Below are 22,392 nucleotides of genomic sequence, written 5' to 3' on the forward strand. Positions count from 1 at the left end.
TTCTGTAGAATCCTCAGGATTCTCCTACACCTAGTCCACCAGGGAAACCTCATGCCACAGACACACACACACATATTATATATATACATACACACACACACACACGGGCATCCGTTAGTCTCGTGAGACCATGGATTTGCACCTTGGAAGGTTTCCAGGGCAAAGGCCTGGGCAAGGTTGTATGGAAGACTGGCCCATGCTGTAAGTCTCCCCTCTCCACGCCACCAATGTTGTCCAAGGGAAGGGCACTAGGGCCGATACAGCTTGGCACCGGTGTCATCACAGGGCAATGTGTGGTTAAGTGCCTTGCTCAAGGACACAACACGCCACCTCAGATGAGGCTCGAACTAGCGACCTTCCGATCACTAGACCAATGCCTTAACCACTTGGCCACATGCCTTCTTTTAGTCCTCCTGATTCCTTTCTTAAGTGTTCTCTTGCGTTTCTTATAGTCCATAAGTACATAAGTACCTCATTTATTCCTATCTGCCATGCATCTTTTTTTTTCTTAACCATAGCCTCAATATCTTGTGAAAACCGAGGTTCCCTAAACCTGTTATCTTCAACTTTTATTCTGCAAGGCACACACAAGCTTTGTACACAAAATTTCACTTTTGAAGGCCTCCCACTTACCAAGTACATCTGAGCCAGAAAACAGCCTGTTCCAATTCATACTTATCAGATCCTTTCTGATATAATCAAAATTGGCCTTTCTCCAATTCAGAATCTCAACCCATGGACCAGACCCATGGGAATTTGTAATTCCTTCTAAATCATTTCAAACCTTCATACATGAGTAAAAATATTTTTGTTACGTCTCCATCTAAATGTGCAATCATAGTAATTTATAATAAATAGAACAGTCAATGTAATATAGAGTACACTCAAGTCAGCATGAGTTCATCAGTGTGATGGCCTGGTGGAGAAGCTGTCCCCGATCTTGTTGGTCCTGGCTTTTATACTGTGATACCGTTTCCAGGATGGTAGCAGCTGGAATAGATTATGGTCAGGATGGCTTGAGTGCCCAATGATCCTACAGGCCCTTTTTACACACCTGTCCTTGTAAATGTCCTGAATCATGATGTGCTGGGCTGTCCGCACCACTCTCTGCAGAGTCCTGCGATTAAGAGAGGTACAGTTCCCATACCAGGCAGTGATGCAGCCAGTCAGGATGCTCTCAACTGTGCCCCTGTCGAAAGTTCCTAGGATATTGGGGCCCATACCAAACTTCCTCAAACGTCTGAAGTGAAAGTTGTGCCTTTTTCACCGCACAGCTGGCGTGTACAGACCACGTGAGGTCCTCTGTGATGTGGATGCCAAGGAACTTGAAGCTGTTTACTCTCTCAACCCCAGATCCATTGATGTCAATAGGGGTTAGCCAATCTTCATTCCTCCTGTAATCCACAACCAGCTCCTTTGTTTTTGTGGCATTGAGGGAGAGGTTTTTTTGTTGACACCACTGTGTCAGAGAAATGACTTCTTCCCTGTCGGCCACATCGTTATTGTTTGAGATAAGGCCAATCAATGTAGTGTCGTTGGGGCAAATTTAATTAGCAGATTGGAGCTGTGGGTGGCAATACAGTCATGGGTATACAGGGAGTAAAAGAGGAGACTCAGTACTCAGCTCTGAGGGGCTCCTGTACTGAGAGTCAGAGGTTTGGAGGTGAGGGAGCCCACTTTTACAACCTGCTGGCGATCTGACAGGAAGTCCAGGATCCAGCTGCCGAAGGCAGGGTTAAGGCCGAAGTCTCTGAGCTTCTTGTTGAGCCTGGATAGAATTATGGTGTTGAATACTGAACTGTAATCCAAGAACAACATTCTCACATAAGCATCCTTCTTCTTCAGATGCGTAAGGACAGTATGTAGAGCAATGGCTATTGCGTCATCTGTCGATCGGTTGTGTTGGTAGGCGAATTGTAGGGGGTCCAGTTTGAGTGGTAGCATGCTGCAGGTGTAATCCTTGCCCAGCCTCTCAAAGTATTTGCGTATTATTGAGGTGAGTGTGACAGGCACGTAGACACACGTGCCAGTTGTGCTGCACATATCCCAAGTACTTGCCCTGGGATGCCGTCCGATCCCGCAGTCTTGTGACTGTCCACGTATTGGAAACATCTGCGTACCTCAGCCTTAGAGATGATCAGGTTGCAGGTTGTAGTGGTGGCTTTTCTCAGAGGCTCAGAGTTAGCAACACTGAACCTAGCATTAAAACGATTGAGTTCATCTGGGAGAGAGGCCACAATGCTGGCCGCACCACAACGTTTGGCTTTGAAGTTTGCGATGGTACGCAGCCCTCACCGCAAGTCACGTGTGCTATTCGTTGTGAATCTTGACTCAATCTCCCTATATTGTTGTTTTGCAGCCTCAATAGCTTTGCGCAGATCGTAGCAAGTTTTCTTGAGCTCTAGTTGATCGCCAGCGATGTCAGCTCGATGTCACGCTGTAAGTGCTGCTCGCACGGAACTACTGATCCAGGGTTTCTGGTTCGGGAAGACCCTGACAGACTTCTGGGGGACAACATTTTCGATGCACTTCCGGATGAAGCACATGACTCCATCTGTGAACTCGGAGACATCCTCATCATGGAAGACATTCCAGTTGACATCATCGAAGCAATCCTGCAGCACGGAGGCTGATTGGTCGGACCAACAGTGGACAGTTTTAACTATGGCTGCCTCGTTTCAGATTCTGCCTGTATGTCGGCAGAAGCAGGATTGAAGAGTGATCTGATTTTCCAAAAGCTGGGCGAAGGAGAGCTTTGTAAGCATTGCAGAAGACAGTGTAGCAGTGATCAAGTGTGTTATCTCCATGAGTGCTCACCTGGGTGTGCTGACAAAACTTTGGAGAGATTTTCCTCAGTGACACTCGATTAAAGTCACCGGAAACGATGAAGGCAGCCTCTGGGTGTGCAGTCTCCAGCGTGTTGATGGTCTCGTACAGTTCCTTGACAGCCAGGTACTTTGATTCACTTTAATTAGTACTGAGGCACTTTTACTTTGCTGGCACCAGTGGTGAAATCAACCTTTGTTTTGCATATCTCATAAAAAATATATAGGGCAACACAGTTGTGCAGCTACTTCACATAGCAGAGATCTGGTTTCAATCTGACATCAAGTGCTACCTGTGTCGAGTTTGCACATTTTCTGTGCAATCGTGTGGGCTTCCTCTAGTTCCTAAAGACATGTGACCACTTTAAATTGCACCTAGCTGTAAGTGAGTGGGAGAGGAATGATGAGAATATGGGAGATAAAAAAAAGGAATAATGTAGAGGATTAGTGAAAATGTGTGGGGTATTGTTTGGCGTGGACTTGATAGGCTAAAGGGCTGGTTTCCACATACCACTTGAATCTATAGTCAAAATAACATTTGCAGTGGCATTGATAGCTCATCAACATTTGCACTTGGAAGTTCTTAGCACTGCAAAATTCCCTATGATGCTTGACAGGAGTACTATCAGATTAAAGGTGACATACAAAGTAAAACGTGGTTAAGTGATAGTTTTTGAATAGAGTGAATCCATGAGTTATCAACACCTCTAAGTTCAAATTTCTCGATTCATTTACATTCTCACTGGGAGTCTCATTCACACTTTTTTTACAATGACTTTTTGTATCCAAAAACAGTGAGATGATGTGTCTTTTTTATACAAGAAGGACGGCGGGGGGGGGGCGGGGAGGAGGAGAGTATTCAAGCAGCTACAGATGAGGCAATATTAATTAGGACTGTGCAATAGGCTAGAATTAAAGGTGGACAACAAAAACAGAGTTAAAGGCTAGAGCTGTTAAAGAGACATGGGTTGTGTGTACAAAGCATGATTTGACCACTGGGTGAGAATTTCATGTTTCAGGTACTATCAGACAGGTGAATGGCAGATGCACAAGTGAAAAAAATAAGCAGTCCGGAGGAAAGAATGCCAGCCAGCAGAATACTGGAATCATGTCCAGAGAGAATGAAAGTATTGCTGAGAGGGGTATTTTGGTGATGGAGATATTATGGAGGCAAAAGCATAACTTGGCTCTACAACCGAAAAACTCTGACTGAGCTTCAGAAAAATGTAGACAGTAACTGATGGGATTGAAGATAATGGCGTTCAATCCCGTGCCCCCCCCAACCCAATATTTAATTATTGAATAATTCTGCTCTTCTGATATTGGATGCCTGGCAAAGTGCAGTTATAGAGGGTCAAGAGAAGTGATGCTAAGGTAGAGCTGTATTTAATCAGTGTTTGTATGGAACCTGATATTTTTGAATTATGCTGTAGGATGCAGATAAGAAATCAAAAGCAGCTAAAGACCAGTCCCTAAAAGAATCCAGAGGCACCAGTGTGGGATTGGAAGTGACCTCACTGCAGGTGTCTCTGGCTTTGTTTTAGATAGGAATAAGGCAGTTAAATTTGCAGACATTTGAAAGATATATAAAAACATATTCTGTAAAGGAAGTAAATTTTTGCCCTACTCACAATATCTTGGTAAAATCACCAGTCATTACACAAAATTTCCAATTGCTTAAAGACCTCAATAGTACAAATCTTAATCCATCAGGGACATAGAACCAAATCTAAGCTAATAAAGATGACAGTGATCATAGCTTTCCATTGCAGCCAAGAGTCCTAAAGAAGGGGAAAATTTCATCAGCTACAAGCCTCAGCAAAATGCTTACAAAGACAGAGAAACACAGAAAATGTTAGTAATATTATTCCCCTATTAATTATGAAGTAATACTAGAGAAGAGAATGTGCACTACCTGATGGCCTTTTGTTCCAATATATGTGTCAATTCTCTGCTTACCAGCTTGATCTCTCTGCAGTATTTTGAATATCCTCAATTTTAAATATTTATCCAAATATCTAATGGATACAGATATAGGTTACGCAACATACATCAAAGTTGCTGGTGAACGCAGCAGGCCAGGCAGCATCTATAGGAAGAGGCGCAGTCGACGTTTCAGGCCGAGACCCTTCGTCAGGACTAACTGAAGGAAGAGTGAGTAAGGGATTTGAAAGCTGGAGGGGGAGGGGGAGATGCAAAATGATAGGAGAAGACAGGAGGGGGAGGGATAGAGCCGAGAGCTGGACAGGTGATAGGCAAAAGGGGATACGAGAGGATCATGGGACAGGAGGCCTAGGGAGAAAGACGGGGGGGGGGGTGTGACCCAGAGGATGGGCAAGAGGTATATTCAGAGGGACAGAGGGAGAAAAAGGAGAGTGAGAGAAAGAATGTGTGCATAAAAATGAGTAACAGCTGGGGTACGAGGGGGAGGTGGGGCCTAGCGGAAGTTGGAGAAGTCAATGTTCATGCCATCAGGTTGGAGGCTACCCAGACGGAATATAAGGTGTTGTTCCTCCAACCTGAGTGTGGCTTCATCTTTACAGTAGAGGAGGCCGTGGATAGACATGTCAGAATGGGAATGGGATGTGGAATAAAAATGTGTGGCCACTGGGAGATCCTGCTTTCTCTGGCGGACAGAGCGTAGATGTTCAGCAAAGCGGTCTCCCAGTCTGCGTCGGGTCTCACCAATATATAAAAGGCCACATCGGGAGCACCGGACGCAGTATATCACCCCAGTCGACTCACAGGTGAAGTGATGCCTCACCTGGAAGGACTGTTTGGGGCCCTGAATGGTGGTAAGGGAGGAAGTGTAAGGGCATGTGTAGCACTTGTTCCGCTTACACGGATAAGTGCCAGGAGGGAGATCAGTGGGGAGGGATGGGGGGGACGAATGGACAAGGGAGTTGTGTAGGGAGCGATCCCTGCGGAATGCAGAGCGAGGCGGGGAGGGAAAGATGTGCTTAGTGGTGGGATCCCGTTGGAGGTGGCGGAAGTTACGGAGAATAATATGTTGGACCCGGAGGCTGGTGGGGTGGTAGGTGAGGACCAGGGGAACCCTATTCCTAGTGGGGTGGTGGGAGGATGGAGTGAGAGCAGATGTACGTGAAATGGAGGAGATGCGTTTAAGAGCAGAGTTGATAGTGGAGGAAGGGAAGCCCCTTTCTTTAAAAAATGAAGACATCTCCCTCGTCCTAGAATGAAAAGCCTCATCCTGAGAGCAGATGCGGCGGAGACGGAGGAATTGCGAGAAGGGGATGGCGTTTTTGCAAGAGACAGGGTGAGAAGAGGAATAGTCCAGATAGCTGTGAGAGTCAGTAGGCTTATAGTAGATATCAGTGGATAAGCTGTCTCCAGAGACAGAGACAGAAAGATCTAGAAAGGGGAGGGAGGTGTCGGAAATAGACCAGGTAAACTTGAGGGCAGGGTGAAAGTTGGAGGCAAAGTTAATAAAGTCAACGAGTTCTGCATGCGTGCAGGAAGCAGCACCAATGCAGTCGTCGATATAGCGAAGGAAAAGTGGGGGACAGATACCAGAATAGGCACGGAACATAGATTGTTCCACAAACCCAACAAAAAGGCAGGCATAGCTAGGACCCATACGGGTGCCCATAGCTACACCTTTAGTTTGGAGGAAATGGGAGGAGCAAAAGGAGAAATTATTAAGAGTAAGGACTAATTCCGCTAGACGGAGCAGAGTGGTGGTAGAGGGGAACTGATTAGGTCTGGAATCCAAAAAGAAGCGTAGAGCTTTGAGACCTTCCTGATGGGGGATGGAAGTATATAAGGACTGGACATCCATGGTGAAAATAAAGCGGTGGGGGCCAGGGAACTTAAAATCATCGAAAAGTTTAAGAGCGTGAGAAGTGTCACGAACATAGGTCGGAAGGGATTGAACAAGGGGTGATAAAACAGTGTCGAGGTATGCAGAAACGAGTTCGGTGGGGCAGGAGCAAGCTGAGACAATAGGTCGGCCAGGACAGGCAGGTTTGTGGATCTTGGGTAGGAGGTAGAAACGGGAAGTGCGGGGTGTGGGAACTATAAGGTTGGTAGCAGTGGATGGGAGATCCCCTGAGCGGATAAAGTCGTTGATAGTGTGGGAGACAATGGCCTGGTGCTCCTTAGTGGGGTCACGATCGAGGGGTAAATAAGAGGAGGTATCCGCGAGTTGTCGCTGTGCCTCGGCAAGGTAGAGGTCAGTACGCCAGACTACAACAGCACCCCCTTTATCAGCGGGTTTAATAATAAGGTTAGGATTAGTGCGGAGGGAGTGGAGAGCAGAGCGTTCCGAAGGAGTGAGGTTGGAATGGGGACAAGGTGCGGTGAAGTCGAGACGGTTGATGTCCCGTCGGCAGTTGGCAATAAAGAGATCCAGAGCAGGCAGAAGACCAGAGCGGGGTGTCCATGAAGAAGAGGAGGGTTGAAGACGGGAGAAGGGGTCATCGGTGGGGGTGGAAGAGTCCTTGCCGAAGAAGTAGGCTCGGAGACGGAGACGGCGGAAGAAAAGTTCTGCATCGTGGCGAACACGGAACTCGCTGAGGTGTGGGCGAAGGGGGACAAACGTGAGGCCCTTACTGAGAACAGAGCGTTCTGCCTCCGACAGTTGAAGGTCGGAGGGGATGGTAAAGACCCGGCACGGATGAGAGCTGGGATCAGAGGGGGGAGGGGGGAGGCTGGGGGTGTCAGTGGAGAGGGGAGGGTTGGGGTGAGAGAAAGATGGAGCCTCTGAGGGCCCAGGAGCTGACGGTGGGATCTGAGGAAGACGGGGCTGCGGAGTGGTGGTGGGGGAAGGGGAGATGGGAGTCACAACAGCAGCACATAAAGACCCGGCCTGGAGTTCAAGGCTGGAGTTGCAGTTGGTGGTTGCGCAATCACTTCGAATGTGTCCATGGTCGTTGCTGGAGTCCGGGTTTTGAATATGTCCTGAGGTGTTGGAGCCGCCGAGATCAATGGCAGGCGCCGCAATTGAAAGTTCATATAGGTTGTTTCTCCCCAAACTATTCCTTTGGAAAATCTTGCATTTTAAGGTACCCTATTAAATGAGATAAATCTTCCACTGGGACATTTGATGGATCCATTGACAAATCCAGAACAGGTTGACTTCAGCTGAGCGTTGCCTACAGGAACATGCAAAGCCTGGTTGGACTTTTCCTGAAGTAAGATTTTCCCCACAGAACCAACCATCAAAAGCTGAACGTGTCTGATGGTGGTAAAGACAAAATGAAAAAACTGTGACATTAAAAAAAATAGACAAGAAAATATTTAAATGGAAATTAAGACAATGGCTAAAGACAAGCAATTAATGGTGGAAAAGCCTATTGATATTCAGTGGACATAGAACGATTAAGGTGGCTTTGGAGCCTTATAAATCCAAAGAAAATAGATGAGAAAATTCTGAAAGCAATCATTGTAATTTCTGAAAACTCAGTATATGCACAGGCTGATTGCAAGGATTAGAAGACAAAGTATGTTATATTATTAGCCAAAAGACTGTAGTTGATTAGATGGATCAAATGATTTATTCCCCTGGAATGACATTCCTTTCCTCACCAGATCCCCAAATAAGCAGAATGAAATTACCAACAAGGCTCCGAATTAATTTGGCAAATTCCAGAATGGTGTGTTCTTCTGGGTTTCCCTGTGAAAATAAAACAGTTTGCATTTGAAGACAACTGCCAACTTAAACAACAACTTTATTTGCACACCTGCTATGAATGAATTTAATAGCAATATACACTTTAATTAAATGACAAAAATACTTCACACATTATTAGAACAAATATGAATCCATGCTGAATCATTTGCCACATACATGCACATGAATTAAATGGTGCTGCTCTCAGTAGAATAGTATGCGTATAATTAAATGCTTATTTGAAAAACAAAATGCGCAATGGACTTGCAGTGCCAAATTCTCAGTTTCGCCCACTGCCAAACACAGTTCCCTGTAATGGTTTCAACTCCCTATTCAGATATTTGTTGGGATAAAGTAGGCCAAGTACCACTTTTCTATTTGTATGAACATCAATCTAATTCATCCTTAATCCCCAAGCCTAATTTAGAGAGGTGTCTCTGTCACTGTTCCAGTCTCTCCTTATAAAAGTTTCTAATGTTGTGTGCATCCTCTCCTTAAATCTTGTCAATTGTCCCAAAATAAACATATGAAAACCCTACTGCACACCAAATGCAGCTTAATCTTTCCTTTTCCTATGTATTCTGCACTTGAACAACATGTATAATACTTTAGAGCATAAACATTGTAAAAGACATAAACAGATTCATGAATCTGTCCCTTTTAAAGAACTGAGCAACTGCATTCTTATGTCCCTTTACTGCAAGTTGGTAAGTTACATTATTATTTGCTGATAGAATACAATTAGGAACATAAGGTTTTAACATTTAGGATGACAAAACTATCATAGGATTTATCCAGTTTTAGTTATAGCACTGTCAAATCCATGATTTCAAATGAACACTTGGACTATGATTTACATACCACATTAACGGGACTGCTGACATTGCTGTTCATCAAAACCACTAATCCATTCACAAGGTCGCTATAAACAAATTTTAAATATTAAAATGAAATTTGTTGCATTTTCATGTGGCTTATCAACAATCTAAACATGTAGTTAAAGTGAACATGAAAACATTGTAATTTGAAATAAAATTAGATAACACTGGACAATTTAACAGCTTTTATAGCTTTTTAACTCAACGTAAACAAAATTTTCTGACATTTTCTGGCATTTCAATCCATATTTAACTTCATGTAGAAAAGGTAATTTAATATTCATACAAGTGCCAAATATATTTATGGTTAATATTTCATAGAACATTTTGGGTTTTAATAAATTGGAAGGAATTTTCAAATTTGCAATATTACAGCTTGGTATTCAAGTCATATAAGCCAGTGATAACAAATCTGACTCAGGAAACATTGTCTTTAGTAATGTACATCCTGTTAATTGCCACTCTTACTTTCTATAACAGCTCTCAATTGGTATCAATAAAATGAATGTACAAAATTCTGACTCATGAACAGTGCCACAAAGAATCTGCTAATTACATTTGCAATAAACATATCTCTGGTGCATTAAAAGCTAGTGAGACAATATGTTGTTTAAATTCTATTAAATCATTTTACTTAATAATTCTTAACTATTATAGCTCAAATGCACATAATTTTGTTCTAAAAACATACAATCAAATGTACCTCACATTTAGTATAAAATAAATTAAGTCCAAACCCAGCTTTCTGGAAAGTTCCAGAATTCCATTAAATAACTCTTTGGCAAATTATAATAATTATGCCCAATAGCAATTTACTGAGAAAAAGTGAAGTATGACAAAATCGTAAAAAGATGTCAAGTCTTACATTATGTTAATCCATTTATTATATGTAAAATTTTGAGCGAACGAGGTTCTGATGGTTGTGTGCAAGCAGTCAGTGTGAGCATAACCCTGAAAAGCTATTCAATGTTAAACAACAGCTTCAAACAGAACCTTAACTAACTTTGTTGATCTTTAAGGAAATCCAAGTGTTATGGTAAAGAAACTGCGAAGCCTACAATCCCCTACTCTATTGAAGGAAAAAAATATCTAGTTCACAACCTTAATACTGTGACCATCTGACACCACAGCGCTTCATTATTTGCTCCTGATTAATTTATAATGAAACCCGTTGTCACAGGAGTTGCAGTATTTTCCTGCAATTAATTGGCTCTGGGCATTTCTTTTGAAGAATTGGTGGGCCTTTCCCAGCCTTTTTACTATCAAGACTTGAACTTCCCCTCACACTAACGTATGAAACTTGAAGAGTGTACTTGTTTCCATTTTCACTGACAAAGAACATGAATGGCATGCTTCCACAAATCTCTTCACATAAGGATGATTCCCACCTCAAACACAACTCTGTCTCAACTCCCGAATCTCCAGCTCACTGTGATAATCTCGTGTGTATAGAAGTTCCCACTTTTTCCCCACGTTAATTATTCTTCCAAACTTTCTTTTGATCTTTCTTGACCCAAGTGTGTTTTATTATTCTAACAAATGCAAATTTGATATGCATAAATGTTTGATAAATTAATCTTATTTATCTATCAAAATAAGGACATGCTACACATGAAACATAGCTTACCTCACATATTGGAAAGATCTAGTCTGAGAGCCTGAACCATAAACCTGTGAACAATAACACAAAAAAATCCTATTGCCTACAAATTTACTTAAAAAATAAAACCAAGCACACAAAGTAGTTTATAAATTGAAGGCATTCTAACAATGAGTAACATCTTAAAATCCATCTTATTCTAAGAGCTTTCTTGCTATCCAAAAATATGACTGTTTATGACTGAAATTTCAGATTCCATCTAGTAGGCAGCTGGATAGAGGATTAATGGATATCAGCTGAATCTATCATGTTGCATCGATGCACTTTTTAAAAAACTGTTTGGAGGATGGGACAGAAGGAAGGGCAAATACCAGCGTTCACCAATGTCACAAAAGTTGCACAGTAAACAGCATAGATGGAAGAGATACATTTTAAAGAGTGAAATGGCAAAATTGTGGAAAATGTTTTTCTGAAGTATTCAAATGATAGGTCATCCACATTGGAAGTTAAAAGGACATATCATAATTATTAATAGATGGTTTAAAAAACAAAAGCTCATCCATATTACATTCATGAGGGGTACAGGCAATAATCAAAAGGGAAATAGAATGCAAAGCAGGAGAAGTTAAATTGTGGTTAGACATGCACTACTGGAGCATACTGAGCCACCATACCTTAGGAGAACAAATTAGCCTTAGATAAGCCGAGCAGTTTTACCAGAATGATAACCTAGGCTGCAAGAGCTAAATGCCGAGGACAGAATACACCAATTGGCCTTCTCTGAAAATTCAAATGTTAAGGGGTAATTTATCCAAGTTTTCCCAAACATTGAGGAACAATACTAGGTTAGATAGAAGTGAAGTGTTTCCATAAGTTAGGAAACCAAGGACGTTGGGGTAGGTGGGGGCACTCTATCTAAAAAGGTGTGTGTGTGTGTGTGTGTGTGTGTGTTTTTTTTTAAAAAGGTTCCTTGAGGTTGTTATAGCCAGGGGTGGTAGTGGGCATAAGCTCCCACTACTTATTAAATGCTCCCAGTGGTGTGCGTCTCAATTAGCCTCTGACAAACAGTTCCAGCTCCTGGCCTTCAAGAATGGCTTAGCTACTAAGCCTGGTTGAACAGTTTCTACTGACAGGAAAAGGGGCAAAGACGGGTTACTGGTGTCTTAAAACCAGTCACTTTGGGAAGATGGAGCTCATTAGCTGTGGTTGGCAGCTCACCTAGGAGAAGGAAAACTCTGATCTCAAACCTCCACTGCCTTGCAGCTATACCCACCCATGGGGAAGATTTTGGGAGTACACCTTGAGGAAAAATCCAGAGCTGGAGTCTCTACATTGAATTCAATGCTGAATGGCAAATCCTGCAACACAGCTGGTGCTAAACTGTATTCATCTCTGCTGTTCCTTTGGTTTCATCAGCTGCTGAGGAGAGGGGAAGCCTGCTATCTAGCGTCTGCAGACTTTCTCATGTTTATTACATGGGCAACAGCTGCTCTCCATAGGGACATCCTGGCTTATGTATCATGTAGACAGCTAGGACGCGACATCCATGGTCAACAAATCTCAGGGTTGTATATGGTGACATACAGATACTTCGATAATAAATTTACTTTGAACTTTGACCTCAGGGTCTTCCAGAAACGAAATTGGGAAATACTTTATGTTTCTATACACTGGATGGCAGATGTCTGGTACATTCTTTTCTACTGGATTTACTGGACATTGCAATTCTATTCAGTCAATTGTTACATTTAAATAAAAGAGATATCTAGTCCATGTAAAAATGCATCAAGGCTATTTCTTCAAGAATAAACAAACTGAATAAATGGGACTTCTGGAAAGTAGTCAATTATTTAACTACACAAAACATTACAAAGTAATTTTAAACAAATATGTAAACCAAATACAGGTAGAATGATGATTAAAAAGGCAGGGAATAAGAGCAAATAGATTTCAATATTTTTCAATGAACGTTAACTAGTGCCACCTGTAAACAAGGATGTACAAGCTTTAAAAAATTTTAAACTTCTGTAATTGATTGCACTCTAGATACATCTGGTTATTTATACAGTGTTCAACTTTATCTTATGTTACCAAAGAGATAGGTATGAGTCACGGCAGTTACAATAGAAAGGTCAGCATTAAATATATCTCCTCCGTGCTTGTTCTAGGAAACATCAAACTCTTGTTTTGAACCTTTTTGCTGTATCCCTCTGCCTTTGGCTTCAAAAACTTACCAGAACTTCTTCTGAATTTCTAATCTCTATCTTAGCACATTGTTTAAATAACTTTGATGCAAATTAAAATATTCTCTGCATACTTTAGATAATCCTCAATTTTTGCCATTTTGTTCCCATATCAACTAATGTAACCCACCTTTTATTTAATAATTCTCTGTAATATGGAAAACCATGATGTCTATGAATTCTGGCAAATTATGAGCGTGGATGGATATTCGGTTGGAAATTATTCAGGATGTAAGCAAGATTAACGGGACTTCTATTTTTCTCTATTTAATAATCTGGAAATCAGAATAGTGATTATATCAATAGCTTCAACTGACATTACACTGCTACAAAGTGGGTGGTGAATGCTGCAGATGGACAACCTTAATTAAATAAACACGTAAAACTTTGTCCAGTGGAACTCAGTGTGATCAAGTCATCTACTTTGAACTAAATAAGATCTTCATTTTTTTAAATGACCAAGAAAGTGGTGTAAAATCTTTTAAAGTTAATAGATAGTTTCACATAAACTCACAAACAGATTAATGGAATGTTGACATTCTAATCAAATGCTTTAATATCTTCATTTAATATTTCTATTTTTCCCTTTCAGGGTTCCTTTGAAGACCCTGACCTGGAGTTACATGCTGCCTTCGGTTCTTAGCAGAAATGGGACCTGCTCTCAGGGGTCTCACGACAGGCCGTATTCGATATGCCAAGGTCACGGCCTAGGAGACTAGCGTGCCTCCAGGGTTCAGGGAATTCGTGGCTCTGGAGGTGGGCGGACTCGAGGTCGGTGCCGCTGCGAAACTATTTTGTTGTGGGAGACGGTAGATTGAAAGCAGCGAGCTTGCTGCCGGTTGCGTGCCCAGAGCTCGGAAGAAGCGACGCAACAGACTTTTAACACCATAAATAGGCGAGATGTTTTGTTATGTCTCCCTTCACAGCAACACCTTTTTCCCTTAAATATATATAGGAGAGGGGGAAGGGGAGGGGGAGGGGGAGGGGGAGAGGGAGGGAGAGACGGAGAGAGAGACGGAGAGAGAGACGGAGAGAGAGAGGGAGAGAGAGGGGGAGAGAGAGAGGGAGAGAGAATGTGGTATGTCGAATACTGGATGAATGAGTAGACTTTGGGGTACTGCAAGTCTGTGTCTTTATTAATGCTTTGCTGCACACTTGAGTGCTCAGTGGGGGGGCACTGATGCTTTTTTTGCTGGTGGGGAGGGAGGGGTGGTTGTTGCTTTGCTGCTGCTTATGCATGGGAGTGGGGAGTTGGGGGGGGCTTTGGGGTTCTAACATTTAACTGTAATTCATTCTTTGGGGCACTCCTCTATTTTCCTGGATGATTGCAAAGAAAAAGAATTGCAGGATGTAGATTATATACATTGCTGAGCCTCTGGTGATGATCTTTGCTTTATCAATGGGGATGGGAGTTGTTCCTGAGGATTGGAGGGTTGCGGATGTTGTTCCATTATTCAAGAAAAGGAATAGGGATAGCCCAGGAAATTATAAACCAGTGAGTCTTACTTCAGTGGTTGGTAAGTTGATGGAGAAGATCCTGAAAAGCAGGATTTATGAACATTTGGAGAGGTATAATATGATTAGGAATAGTCAGCGTGACTTTGTCAAAGGCAGGTTGAGCCTTACAAGCCTGACTGAATTCTTTAAGGATGTGACTAAACACATTGATGAAGGTAGAGCAGTAGGTGTAGTGTATATGAATTTCAGCAAGGCATTTGACAAGGTACCCTATGTAAAGCTTATTGAGTAAGTAAGGAGGCATGGGATCCAAGGGGACATTGCTTTGTGGATCCAGAACTGGCTTGCCCACAGAAGGCAAAGAGTAGTTGTAGATGGGTCATATTCTGCATGGAGATCTGTGGTGTGCCTCGGGGATCTGTTCTCTGACCCCTTCTCTTGGTGATTTTTTATAAATGACCTGGATGAGGAAGTGGAGGGATGGGTTAGTAAATTTGCTGATGACACAAAGGTTGGGGATGTTGTGGATAGTGTGGGAGGGCTGTCAGAGGTTATAGCAGGACATGGATAGGATGTAAAACTGGGCTGAGAAGTGGCAGATGGAGTTCAACCTGGATAAGTGTGAGATGGTTCATTTTGGTAGGTCAAATATGATGGTAGAATATAGTATTAATGGTAAGACTCTTGGCAGTGTGGAGGATCAGAGGGATCTTGGGATCCGAGTCCACTGGACAGTCAAAGGACTCTGTAGTTAAGAAAGCATACGGTGAATTGTCCTTCATCAATCATGGCACTGAGTTTAGGAGCCAAGAGATAAAGTTGCAGCTAGATAGGACCCTGGTCAGACCCCACTTAGAGGACTGTGCTCAGTTCTGGTCACCTCACTACAGGAAGGATGTGGAAACCATAGGAAGGGCGCAGAGGAGATTTACAGGGATGTTGCCTGGATTGGGGAGCATGTCTTATGAGAATAGATTGAGAGAACTCAGCCCTTTCTGCTTGGAGTGACGGAGGATGAGAGGTGACCTGATAGAGGTGTATAAGATGATGAGAGGCATTGATCGTGTGGATAGTCAGAGGCTTTTTAACCATATAATCATATAACAATTACAGCACGGAAACAGGCCATCTCAGCCCTTCTAGTCTGTGCCGAATGCATACTCTCACCTAGTCCCACCGACCTGCACTCAGCCCATAACCCTCCATTCCTTTCCTGTCCATATACCTATCCAATTTTACTTTAAATGACAATATTGAACCTGCCTCTACTACTTCTACTGGAAGCTCGTTCCATACAGCTACCACTCTCTGAGTAAATTTCCCCCTCGTGTTACCCCTGAACTTTTGCCCCCTAACTCTCAACTCATGTCCTCTTATTTGAATCTCCACTACTCTCAATGGAAAAATAGCTTATCCATGTCAACTCTATCTATCCCCCTCATAATTTTAAATACCTCTATCAAGCCCCCCTCAACCTTCTATGCTCCAAAGAATAAAGACCCAACTTGTTAAACCTTTCTCTGTAACTTAGGTGCTGACATCCAGGTAACATTCTAGCAAATCTTCTCTGTACTCTCTCTATTTTGTTGACATCTTTCCTATAATTCAGTGACCAGAACTGTACACAAAACTCCAAATTTGGCCTTACCAATGCCTTGTACAATTTCAACATTACATTCCAACTCCTATACTCAATGCTCTGATTTATAAAGGCCAGCATACCAAAAGCCTTCTTCACCACCCTATCCACATGAGATTTCACCTTCAGGGAACTATGCACCATTATTCCTAGATCCCTCTGTTCTACTGCATTCTCAATGCCCTACCATTTACCATGTATGTCCTATTTTGATTAGTCCTACCAAAATGTAGCACCTTACACTTATCAGCATTAAACTCCATCTGCTGTCTTTCAGCCCAGTCTTCTAACTGGCCTAAATCTCTCTGCAAGCTTTGAAAACCTACTTCATTATCCACAACTCCACCTATCTTAGTATCATCTGCATACTTATTAATCCAATTTGCCACCCCATCATCCAGACCATTAATGTATATGACAAGCAACATTGGATCTAGAACAGATCTCTGAGGCACACCACTAGTCACCGGCCTCCAACCTGACAAACAGTTATCCACTACTACTCTCTGGCGTCTCCCATCCAGCCACTGTTGAATCTATTTTACTACTTCAATATTAGTAGCTAACGATTGAACCTTCCATGTGGAACCTTGTCAGAGGTCTTACTGAAGTCCATATAGACAACATCCACCGCTTTACCCTCGTCAACTTTCCTAGTAACCTCTTCAAAAAATTCAATCTCGAAGAATATTTTCCATTAACTTACCCACCACTGACGTCAAACTTGCAGGCCGATAATTGATAGGTTTACTCTTAGAACCCTTTTTAAACAATGGAGCAACATGAGCAATACGCCAATCCTCTGGCACCATCCCCGTTTCTAAAGACATTTGAAATATTTCTGTCAGAGCCCCTGCTATTTCTACACTAACTTCCCTCAAGGTCCTAGGGAATATCCTGTCAGGACCCGGAGACTTATCCACTTTTATATTCCTTAAAAGCGGCAATACTTCTTCTTCTTTAATCATCATAGTTTCCATAACTTGGCTACCTGTTTCCCTTACCTTACACAATTCAATATCCTTCTCCTTAGTGAATACCAAAGAAAAGAAATTGTTCAAAGTCACCCCATCTCTTTTGATTCCACACATAGCTGTCCACTCTGATTCTTTAAGGGACCAATTTTATCCCTCACTATCCTTTTGCTATTAGTATAACTGTAGAAACCCTTTGGATTTATTTTCACCTTACTTGCCAAAGCAACCTCGTACTTTCTTTTAGCTTTTCTAATTTCTTTCTTAAGATTTTTTCCCAGGGCTGGAATGCCTAACACGAGAGAGCTCAGTTTTAAGGTGCTTGGAAGTAGGTACAGAGGAGATGTCAGGAGTATTTTTTTTTTAAAAACGCAGAGAGTGGTGAGTGCATGGAATGGGTTGCTGGCGACAGTGGTGGAGGCAGATACGATAGGGTCTTTTAAGAGACTCCTGGACAGGTACATGGAGCTCAGAAAAATAGAGGGCTATGGGTAACCCTAGGTAATATCTAAGGTAAGGACATGTTCGGTGCAGCTTTGTGGGCTAAAGGGCCTGTATTGTGCTGTAGGTTTTCTATGTTTCTGTGTTTCTCTGACATTAAATGTACCTACTGAAGTGCTTCAACACTCATAAGTTATTACCAGAAACCTTTATTAGAAAAAAAAAATGGTTAGTGGCTTTATATTTGTACAAATATAAGGAATACATCAACACATACAAGATGCTGGAAAAACTCAGCAGGTCCAGCAGCATCTAAGAAAAAGAATTTTTTCCCACTTTCAAATCTCTTACTAACTCTTCCTTCAGTTAGTCCTGACGAAGGGTCTCGGCCTGAAACGTCGATTGTACCTCTTCCTAGAGATGCTGCCTGGCCTGCTGCGTTCACCAGCAACTTTGATGTGTGTTGCTTGAATTTTCAGCATCTGCAGAATTCCTGTTGTTTGCGTAAGAAAAAGAATTGATGTTTTGGGCCGAGACCCTTCATCATGACTGTTTTTTCATTTCCACAAATGCTGCCTGACCTACTGAGTTTTTCAAATAAAAGAATATATCAACACATACAAAATGTTGGAAATACATTACAAATAAACAAAAAAGTGAGGAAAATGGAAATTGTGATAAAGTAACTGATAGTGAAACAACTAATGCCTTTAAATCAATCTCGCAATTAAGCTATACGTTTAAATATTTTCATTTTTATTAGCATTTCTGTTATTTAGTTTGAAAATTGGGAATTAAAAGTTTATTGTAATGCCGATGTTTAATTGGATACCACAATTTTTTAAAACAAATTTATAGGTTTTTCATAGGACATTGAACAGAAATAATTGGCTATTAGACCTTTTACATGCAATTTATATCCAGGAATTTCAAGGCCACATTTGTTTGAGTATGGCATCAAGGTGCTCTGGCTAAACCAGTGCACCCGGAGAAAACCTACTCATTCCATGTGGAGGATGTAAGGACTCCTTGCAAATAACATTGAAATTGAACTGCAAACTCCGACAGCCTGAGTTGTAACAGTGCTGCACTAACCGCTACGCTACCACGGCATATGATGGCTGGTGGACAATCATCTCAGCTACAGGACACTTCTGCAGAAATTCCTCTGAGTTGTGTCCTAGGCTCAACTATCTCCAGCTGCTTCTTCAATCAAAAGGTCAGAAATTATGATTCATTGATGCATGCAGAATATTCACGATTATTTGCAACTCCTCAGGTAATGCAGTCCCCTACCAAATGCAGCAAGACCTGGACAATATCCATGCCTGGCCTGATAGGCAATGAGTAACATTCAGATTGCACAAGGGCCAGGCTTAGAAGTATCGAATAAGGTAAAATCCAGCTATCACTCCATGACTTTCAATGGCATTACCAAGTTCCTCACAATCATTATTCTGGTTACACAATATGACTGCAAAATAAAACAACACAGGTCAGAGTCTAAACAAAAATCCTGTGATAAATAACTCACTTCCCAAATTACAAAGCCTGTCCACCATCTCCCAAGCGCAAATCAGGTGTATGATGGAATATTCTCCACGTGCCTGCACGAGTGCAGCTTCAACAGCACTCAAGAAGCTAGGTACCGTAGAAAATATAGGAGCCTGTTTGTTAGGCATCCCATCAACAATCATTCACTTACTTCACCAGCAATGCACAGTAGCAGCAGGTTATACCATCACCACCACAACAACACACCAGGACTCTTTGGACGGCATCTTCTGAATCTACAATCTCCAACAGTTAGTTGGACAGGAGCAGTAAAAGCATGGAAATGTATCCCAAGCCACACGTCATCCTGACTTGGAAATATATCACTGTTGCGGAGTCAAAATCTTAGAACTTAAGACCATTCTGGATATACACACACCTCAAGAATTGTAACAGGTCAAGGTGACAGCTTGCCATCTTGTACAATAAGATGGACTTGACCTCATGCATTTTATCATTCACCTGCACTGCACTTTCTCTGTAGCTTTTACACTTGATTCATTATTTCTTTCGCAAAACAGTGGTGAATCTGTGGAATTCATTGCCACAAAAAGCTGTGGAGAGCAAATCATTGGTATATTTAAAGAGGAGATTGACAGGTTATTGACTAGTAAGGGCATCAAAGGTTAGGGGGTGAAGGCAGATGAATGGCATTGAGAAGGATAATAAATCAGCCATGATCGAATGACAAAGCAGACTCAATGGGTCGAATGGTCTAACTCTGCTCACATGTCATATGATCCAATTGTCTATTCTGGATTGTTATTGTTTTATTCATTTTCTTTCAATGCATTGTGCAATGATTTCATCTGTATGAACAGTATGCAAGACAAGCACTGTATCGTAGTACGTGATAATAATAAACCATCAAGACTGATTAGGAACACACATAAAAGTTGCTGGTGAACGCAGCAGGTCAGGCAGCATCTCTAGGAGGAGGTACGGTCGACGTTTTGGGCCGAGACCCTTCGTCAGGACTAACTGAAGGAAGAGCTAGTAAGAGATTTGAAAGTGGGAGGGGGAGGGGGAGATCCAAAATGATAGGAGAAGACGGGGGGGGGGGTTAATGGAGCCAAGAGCTGGGCAGTTGATTGGCAAAAGGGATATGAGAGGATCATGGGACAGGAGGCCTAGGGAGAAAGAAAAGGGGGAGGGGGAAGCCCAGGGGAGGGGGAGAGGGAGAGGGAGAGGAAAGAGGGGGGGGGGAGAGAGAGAGAGAAGAGAGAAGAGAGAGAGAGAGAAAGAATGTGTGTAGATAAATAAATAAATAACGGATGGGGTACGAGGGGGAGGTGGGGCATTAGCGAAAGTTTGAGAAGTCAATGTTCATGCCATCAGGTTGGAGGCTACCCAGACAGAATATAAGGTGCTGTACCTCCAACCTGAGTGTGGTTTCATCTTTACAGCAGAGGAGGCCGTGGATAGACATATCAGAATGGGAATGGGACGTGGAATTAAAATGTGTGGCCACTGGGAGATCCTGCTTTCTCTGGCGGACAGAGCGTAGGTGTTCAGCAAAACGATCTCCCAGTCTGCGTCGGGTCTCGTCAATATATAGAAGGCTGTATCGGGAGCACCGGACGCAGTATATCACCCCAGCTGACTCACAGGTGAAGTATCGCCTCACCTGCAAGGACTGTCTGGGGCCCCGAATAGTAGTGAGGGAGGAAGTGTAAGGGTGTGTGTAGCACTTGTTCCACTTACAAGGATAAGTGCCAGGAGGGAGATCGGTGGGGAGGGATGAGGGGAACGAATGGACAAGGGAGTCGCGTAGGGAGCGATCCCTGCGGAAAGCCGACGGGGTGGGGGGGGGGGAGGGAAAGATATGCTTAGTGGTGGGATCCCATTGGAGGTGGCGGAAGTTATGGAGAATTATATGTTGGACTGATTAGGAATTGGCAATTAAATGCTGCTTTAGCCCGCCAAGCTCTCATCCCTTGAACGAACAAAAACTCAAGATGATGTATTATATTTATTAAGCATTTGTACCCACAATGCAACCTCCCTATGAATATGTGAGAATAATTGACTACATCTTGTTGGAAAAAAAATGCCTAGTTTAAAACATTAAGCCATATAAATGTTCAAACTGGTTGGCATTTTGAAGGGATGAGATATAGCAGCTGTAAATCTTTCAAACTTGTTGACTAATCTATGCTGCTCTGCTCATTCTTTCCACAAATGCTTATTATTGCTAATCTTCCTATTATTTATAAAAAAAAATGACTGGACTTGCACATTCATTGCCCATTAATCATGCTGCAAAAAGCAAGGGCTTATAATTACTAACAAAAATATCCCTCTTATCACAATGCAAATCAATCTCTCTGGCATAAATACATTAACTATTTAAACTAAGATTCAATCATTCTTTAAACTTCAAAATTAAAAGTTAATATTTATTTTCCATGCTCTACCCCTGTTTTGCTCCCTCTTTCATTCTCTGACAGTACTTGCTCTGACTGAAATTCACCATTCACCCAAGGAAAAATCCCATCAATCACAAAGGTCACAGGTGCCCCTTTTGTCAGCTGCTATTTCTAACAGGAAATGGCACACATTTAAAATATATTGAATAGGCTAAGAAGAACCTAATGCCCATGCAGCATGGTAATTCACCTCCCAACTGCAGTAAGATTTTCTACAAATGGCAAGTCAGGAGTTTGGTAATGAAACACCCCAGTTTCCTTGGCTGTGTAAGTCTAGGAAAGACAACCTCCAGCCCCTCCAAATTCATGAGATTGAGCCGTGCTTGATCTTATCCCAAACCTCAGTTTGCGTGGATACTGTGTCATTTGCTACCCTGTTACAAATTAATGCCACAAAATAACAGACAGTACACTGCATACAATTAAAGGAATTATTTATCAATCTTAACTGAAAGGTTAGTAAAGAATAACAAAAAGAAAAGGGTCCATTCTAATTAAACAGTCAAATACCCACAAGTTGGAGCTCATCTTGAACTTCGCTGTCACTCACGCACTGGACCCTCGGTCTACGTGAAAGCACACACCACCTTCTGAACTTCGCTTGCAATCCATCTCAAATAGACAGGTCTCCCACTGATTGTATGCTACAACCAGTTTTCCCCAGCATCTTCTCTCCTCATCTCCTCTCAAACAAAACAAAACCTCAAGCTCAACCTTAT

The 22,392-nt window shown here is 42.3% G+C and overlaps 1 protein-coding gene across 1 annotated transcript in view; it reads right to left on the minus strand.

The window, feature by feature from the left end:
- Nucleotides 1-22,392, minus strand: part of uxs1 (UDP-glucuronate decarboxylase 1) — a 61,222-nt gene that overhangs the window by 20,946 nt on the left and 17,884 nt on the right. The window contains exons 4-6 of the mRNA XM_063054901.1: nt 10,963-11,006; nt 9,319-9,379; nt 8,403-8,460 (exon numbers count right to left, since the gene is read on the minus strand). Coding sequence (XP_062910971.1) covers nt 8,403-8,460; nt 9,319-9,379; nt 10,963-11,006 — 163 coding nt within the window. The remainder of the gene's footprint in view (nt 1-8,402; nt 8,461-9,318; nt 9,380-10,962; nt 11,007-22,392) is intronic.

Source organism: Mobula hypostoma, chromosome 7 (assembly GCF_963921235.1).
Source record: "Mobula hypostoma chromosome 7, sMobHyp1.1, whole genome shotgun sequence".
In the NCBI taxonomy this organism is placed as follows: Eukaryota; Metazoa; Chordata; class Chondrichthyes; order Myliobatiformes; family Myliobatidae; genus Mobula; species Mobula hypostoma.